At 35.8% G+C, this 6,334-nt stretch overlaps 1 protein-coding gene across 2 annotated transcripts in view; it reads left to right on the top strand.

The window, feature by feature from the left end:
* The window catches only part of LOC110031489 (sodium/hydrogen exchanger 6-like), a 64,855-nt gene that overhangs the window by 16,067 nt on the left and 42,454 nt on the right, over positions 1 to 6,334 (top strand). For both annotated transcript variants that reach the window (XM_020734705.1, XM_020734706.1), the window contains 6 exons: positions 1,510 to 1,541; positions 1,618 to 1,665; positions 1,755 to 1,815; positions 2,216 to 2,313; positions 2,407 to 2,482; positions 2,580 to 2,599. In XM_020734705.1, the coding sequence (XP_020590364.1) occupies positions 1,510 to 1,541; positions 1,618 to 1,665; positions 1,755 to 1,815; positions 2,216 to 2,313; positions 2,407 to 2,482; positions 2,580 to 2,599 (335 nt within the window). The remainder of the gene's footprint in view (positions 1 to 1,509; positions 1,542 to 1,617; positions 1,666 to 1,754; positions 1,816 to 2,215; positions 2,314 to 2,406; positions 2,483 to 2,579; positions 2,600 to 6,334) is intronic.

Below are 6,334 nucleotides of genomic sequence, written 5' to 3'. Positions count from 1 at the left end.
GCGGCCGCCCTCCACTGTTTGCTGCTCGCCAGTGACATCACCTTGGCCATCGCTGCTTGCTGATACTCATGGCAGCTGCTCGCTTCTTGCCAGCGTCGCTGCCACTGCCCCTATGTTCTGCATTGTTCTCATTTTTTTTTCAAAACTAAATGCAAAAATATAAACACATACGTTTGTTTTACACAGCTCTAAATTATTCCAAATGTACTACATTTCAATTACACTGATTTCCTTTTAAATTGTATTCTTCATTTAGCTGAACTAAGAGTCCCTTAATCTTTTTTAAATTCCTTGGAGAAATGTCACTGATTTCCTTTTAAATTGTATTCTTCATTTAGCGGAACTAAGAGTCCCTTAATCTTTTTTAAATTCCTTGGAGAAATGTTCATCACAATCACATCTGAGAAAACATTCTTTGGTTGAGCTTGATAATTTAGCAGTAGAAAAAAGCTGTCTGGTGGATGCTTATGAAGTTAAATTTCTTTATTTTCATTTATTTGCACGGATAAGAAAAAAATGTTGATTGGCATATTTGATATGTATAATGACCATACGATTAAAAAAAAGGCCTGGTTAATTTGTCTAATATGTCTAGTTCCACTAGTTAAATTTGTTTGTACTTGACGTCTTGATCATATGAAATCTTGTATAGAGAATGGGGGTCTTATTTTATCTTCTAATGCAGTTCATCATCACTCTGCTAAACTACTATGTTATATTATGGTCAAAATGATCCCTGGATTTTGAAAAAGGAGCCATTTTGGTCCCAAACTATTTAATGTATTATATTTAGTCCCACAAAACTTGAAAATTGACCCACAATTTAGTCCCATTGTTAAAAATCCTATCTATTTTTATTAAATGTTCCCGCACATAGTACCTACACCATACATGAATTGCCTCTCGAAGAAAATGCATAATTCTTATTTTTAATGGTAAAACTAATTTTGATCAATTTTCAAGAGTTACGGGGTCACAATGAGGCAAGAATGATTCCCCTCACAAAATCTAGAGACTATTTTGACCATTTTTCGTCAATCTTTGTGATATCTTTTATCATTATGTGGTTTGAATTGTTAAAAAAAAAAAATTAGGAGATGCAAGTTGTGTTAATGAAACAACATAAATTCAAACCACTAAAATTTGGTTTTTATGTTGACTTTTTTTCACCAACTTTTTCTTGTTAAGTAACCAAAAATGAAGATGTGCATACCTTTTTCCCTTGATCTCCCGTCAAAAATGATAAAATATATGATAGTGTGTTCAACTAAAGTAATCTTATTATGTTGCAATTTTATTTATTTGTGTTTTGTGTCCTTTTATATTTTGGATTTTTTTATTCGTAGCAATTGTTGAGGTAATCCATTACTTAGGCATGTGTTTTATGTAAGCTTGATCGAAATCCTCTTTTCTTTTTTTGTTTCCTTTTGTAGTTAATTTTAATAAAAAAAAAACACGCATGCTTGGTGCAGTGAGACTATGACTTGTAATTTCTTAACCACTTGCCACCTATTTAAGTACGCCGGGCTTGATATCGACAAGTAAATTTTCTTGCCTTGAATTTTTTCTGACTTTGTTCTCTTATAAACTAGTAAAAAGATAATATTCGTAATGCAGCCTTCAGAACTTGGAATGCTGCTTATTTGTCCTTTTCCCTTATTTTTCGTAAGAAAGCAACCAGTTTTTTCATCTTTCCATTAAATTACAACAAAAACTTAAAAAGTTCCTGTTTTTAACTTGTTATCTGTTTTCAGATACATGCTCGCAGAGGGCCTCGGTTTGTCTGGAATTGTTTCAATATTGTTCACTGGAATTGTAAGTGAATTTTTAGGGGCTATTTGGGATCACCTGGAATTGTAAGTGAATTTTTAGGGGCTATTTGGGCTCACTTTTGTTTTTATTTTCTATTTTTATTTTATTTTATTTTGTTTATTTTTTAATTTGAAACAAAACATGTTTGGCAATTTGATTAAAGTATGTTTGTTTTTCAAAATACTCAAAACACCTAAAATTTTTTTTGTGCCCTTTTCAAAAACATGTTAATTCATTTTTAGAAACAAACATGTAAAAAACTTATTAAACAAAAATGTTTTTAAAAATAAAAACAAAAAACAAAATTGATCCCAAACAAGCCCTTAGTTTTTGGTTTATGTCTCATATGCTTAATTTATTCTATAAAATGGTAAATGATCAAATAACCATCCCTTGAGTGTAGCTTATGAAGCACTACACCTTCTCAAATTTATCAGAAAGTTCACAGCAATTTGCTGCTGCTTTTTTCCACTTGATATCATCTCTTGCAGAAACGTTCATGTAAGAGGCATGCACATTAACTCAGGCGTCATGTATTTTAATGAAATTTATGTGACGATTCTATCATTGTTCCAAATTGGATCTTTTTTGCAGATTCATATACATGGGTTTTGATATCTCCATCAAACACCACAGCTTGTCACACGTTGGCTTTATCTTTTTCTCTGTTGTATCCTCTAGAACTCATCTTTTGCAGAAGTTTTAATTTTGTGGAAAAAAATTTCACTTTTGTTGATTCCTTAACTTTTATTTCATAAAATGATCAGCTTTTCATAGTGTTTGCGAGGTATGCATCGGTCACTCATTTATAAACCTCTTTATTTTTATTTATCCATACTTGGAAAGTATTAATAATGTGTCGGCTCATGCTCGTTTGATTCTATGGTGCTTTTTTAAGTTTTTTCCTGAGATATTGTCATGGTTATTATTTTGCTTGTTAGCTGTTTTTTAAACTTTAATTTTTATTCAATCATGTCAAAAGTTTTTTGTTCTTCCTTAGAAAACATGGCTTAGAGACTAGGTTAAAAACAAGGAGCTTTTAGTAGTTTGGTGCAATATATATATATTTTCTTTTTCCGAGCTAGAAGTCTTTTGCTTTCTCGTCATAGCGGAACTGTTTAATTTCATGTAAACCAATGAAGTTAATTGTTTATCTACTATCAGTGTTGTCAGATGAAGGGCTCACACTATCTCTCTTTATCCTATAAAAGTGGATCCAACTAATTTCCAGCAAGCCAATGAAGTTAATTGCTCAACCACTATTTGTGCTGCTATATGATGTGCTTACTCATCTCTCTTTCTCCTATAAATGCCCACTCTTGAATAGTTGAAGGGTCTCTTTGTGGCAGCTGTAGCTGTTTGAAGAAGCAATTGTGAAGTTTGCTATAGAAGAAGCTACTCTTCAAGAAGCTGTGATAGACATTACTTTTTTTTTTTCTTTTCAAAAGCAGAACATAGCTTTTTGGCAACCACTGCACTTAGCTGGATTAGGTTCTAAAACACAGCTTTTCCACCATAGCTTTTTGACGCCCAAGCGGTGCAGTCTAGCCCACCCCATCCCACAAGCCCACCCTTGAAATCAGCATACTTTCTCAATGTGCATGGAATGGAAATTTCTAATATAGGGCTCGACTGTACCAATTCTTTCCTTTTGATTGAGGCAAACTTATGTACTTGAATTGACCCCTCAAAGTTCTAATAGCATGGCAACAAATTTGGATTCCATGACTTGTTCAGGAGTCACTAGAATTGCCAAGGATTAGCTGTTCAAATCAACCGAAGTACAACTGGCCTTAGTAAATGTGTATTGATTTGCTGTCTGAATCAACCAAAGCAAAGTTGGCCTTTGAAAATTTGTATTGATTTGAAGAAAATGACTTCTAACTCTTGGCTTTGGTAATTTGTTATTGAAAACCCATGACAAGTTGTATTAAGAAAAAGCTAACATGATTCTCCTATACACAAATGATATAGCGCCATTGCACCTAAATCAAGTTTTTGCTGTGGTAGCGGGTTGAGCTTACCAGGCCCATGTGATGATGTAGAAGTACTTAAAGATTGAAGAGGGTTATTGGGCTAGCATAATAAGGAGAAGCAAGTGATGGTAAAGAGATCACATTTGGCAAAAAAGATATGATGCGCCAAATCAATAATTATGAACAAAAAGAGCATAAAAACATATACATACATATATATGTAAATATATGTGTGTGTGTGTATCAAAATGGCGATTTCCGTCGTCTGCTCTACTAGGGTTTCGCCTGATAGAGATTTTCGTCGTCTACCTCTTTGATTCAGTCGCGTCGAAGGAAAAGGGCACGTGGTTCATTGCCTTGGTTTCAACCTCCGCCTACTGCGCTCATCGTCTCTCTGCTTCCGTTGTTTCGCGTCTTCAACTTCGTTTGTTTCAACGTCGAGCGTCTTCTTCGCGTCTTCAACTTCGTTTGTTTCAACGTCGAGCTTCTGTTGTCTTGTGTTTTGCGTCTTTGGCTTCGTCTGCTTCGACCTATGCCTACTGTGTTCATGTCTCCCAGCTTCCTTCTTCGCGTCTTCGACTTCGTGCGCTTTCGCCTCTTGCATTTTCACGTCTGTCTGCCTCCATCAGGCCGTCCCTGCTTCGATGGGTGCGCTCCCTCCTTCGGCTGAACCCGACAAAGCCTCCTTCGCCCACGTGTTGGGTAACCATCTGGTGGAGTCGGCTATTGTCTTCCCGTCAAGTTATAAGGATTGTCGTGATAGTACATGTAACTGCCCTTTTGTTAAGAAGAAGAGTAGGAAGGGTGGGAAAACAACTATCTTTTCCTCTGATTTAGAAATTTCAACTTTGACTAAGAAATGCAAGTTCGTTCTCATCGTAAAATTTCAGTTGGGGCACCCCTTTATGGAAGTTATCAGAAAGAGTTTTGAAGATATCAAATTAGTAAAAAAGTGGAAAGTGAGACTTCTTGATGAGAGACATGTGTTGATTCAGTTAACCTTAGTTGAAGACTATACTCAAATTTTTTCTTAGAAATATCTTAACATTATAGGAAAGTTAATGAAGTTGCTCAAATAGTCTCCTGATTTTAACCCAAATCATGAATTTCTCACTGTGCAGTATGGTTTAGTTTATTTAGTCTTAAACTGCATCTATTTAATCATCAGGTTCTCTACTCTATCGGGGTCATACTTGGGAATCCCATGAAATTAGATCTACCCATCTTCAATCTAATCAGACCTTCTGTTGCCAGAATATTTGTGGAAAGAGATATCATTTTATCTGATATTACAGAAGTTTGGCTGGACACAACACATGATGGATATTGACAACAAATTGTCATGGAACATAGATACCCTTTTATTGTATGCATAATGATGGATATTGACAACAAATTGTCATGGAACATAAATACCCTTTTATTGTATGCCTTTTATTGTATGCATAGTAAGATGTTTGGGCATACCCTTGACAAATGTCACAGGTTCCACACTAACTTGAAACCTAAAGCTCAACTACATAAGGACGCGCTTAACACCACTGCTCTGAACACATCTACTCCTTAGGAGGAAATTACCACAAGACAAAAATTGGTGTCTGGTTTTATTGCCCCTGGGGGGACTACCTCTTCACCTGTGGAGGAGCCTTTGATGCCTGCTCCTATTTTCCTTGAGGGGGATTGCTCACTTGTTATGCCTTGTGTATAACCTCAGTTGGTAGTGGATGAGGAGTTATTGCCCCAGTTTCAAGCTCAAAATTCTACCTTAGGTGATCTTTCTACTGCAGCCTACCATCTGATCTGATCGAACTAGTTTTTAATGTCAATCAGGCACAAGGGGAACTTGTTGTGCAACAGCCTACACCTGCCTGATAATTTTTTGACCAATACATTGATCAGTTGAGCCAATCTTCGGATGAAGATTGGAAGGTTTACACATCTAGGAAGAAGAAAAAGAATAAAGGCCTACTAAAACTCGGGAACTTAATGGATGAGACCTTGGTTGCTTCGGGTAATGGTAGAAAACTTAACAATTTGTTAGTAAGTTCCCTACCGAGAACCAGCGGTAAGAGATAATGTATATTGGATCGCACCCATGCTCCTATTATCTATGTAAAAAGTTTTCATGAGTCCTTTTTTGGTAAATCAATTACTCCAGCTTTTCGTTCTCCCTTTCTTTCAGTCCTTGGCCAGCCTACACACGCATCTAGGGGGTGACTCAACTGAAACGGATTGTGAATTTTGTGTAGGAAGAAGACTCCCTATTAGAGGTTGAAGGCCTCAACAAGTATTTTCTCCATCTGTTTGGCATTTATAGCTTTCACCGATCCAACTGCTACTTCCAAACGGCTTGTGAATTTTGCTTTGTTTGGAGATTTTAGTGTAGAGATTATATTATTATGATCTTGGGTATACATGTACTTTTTTGGAGATTTTGGTATGTGTTGTATACCGGGTGTTTTGCATTCTTACTTTGACCCACTCATCCAACCTATTTTGTACCACTCCTTTCTAATCTATTAGCCCTTTGGCTTTTTTAATATATA

The sequence above is a fragment of the Phalaenopsis equestris genome, unplaced genomic scaffold (genome assembly GCF_001263595.1).
Source record: "Phalaenopsis equestris unplaced genomic scaffold, ASM126359v1 Scaffold000834, whole genome shotgun sequence".
Classification (NCBI taxonomy): domain Eukaryota; kingdom Viridiplantae; phylum Streptophyta; class Magnoliopsida; order Asparagales; family Orchidaceae; genus Phalaenopsis; species Phalaenopsis equestris.
This window is presented reverse-complemented; position numbering and strand designations above follow the sequence as displayed.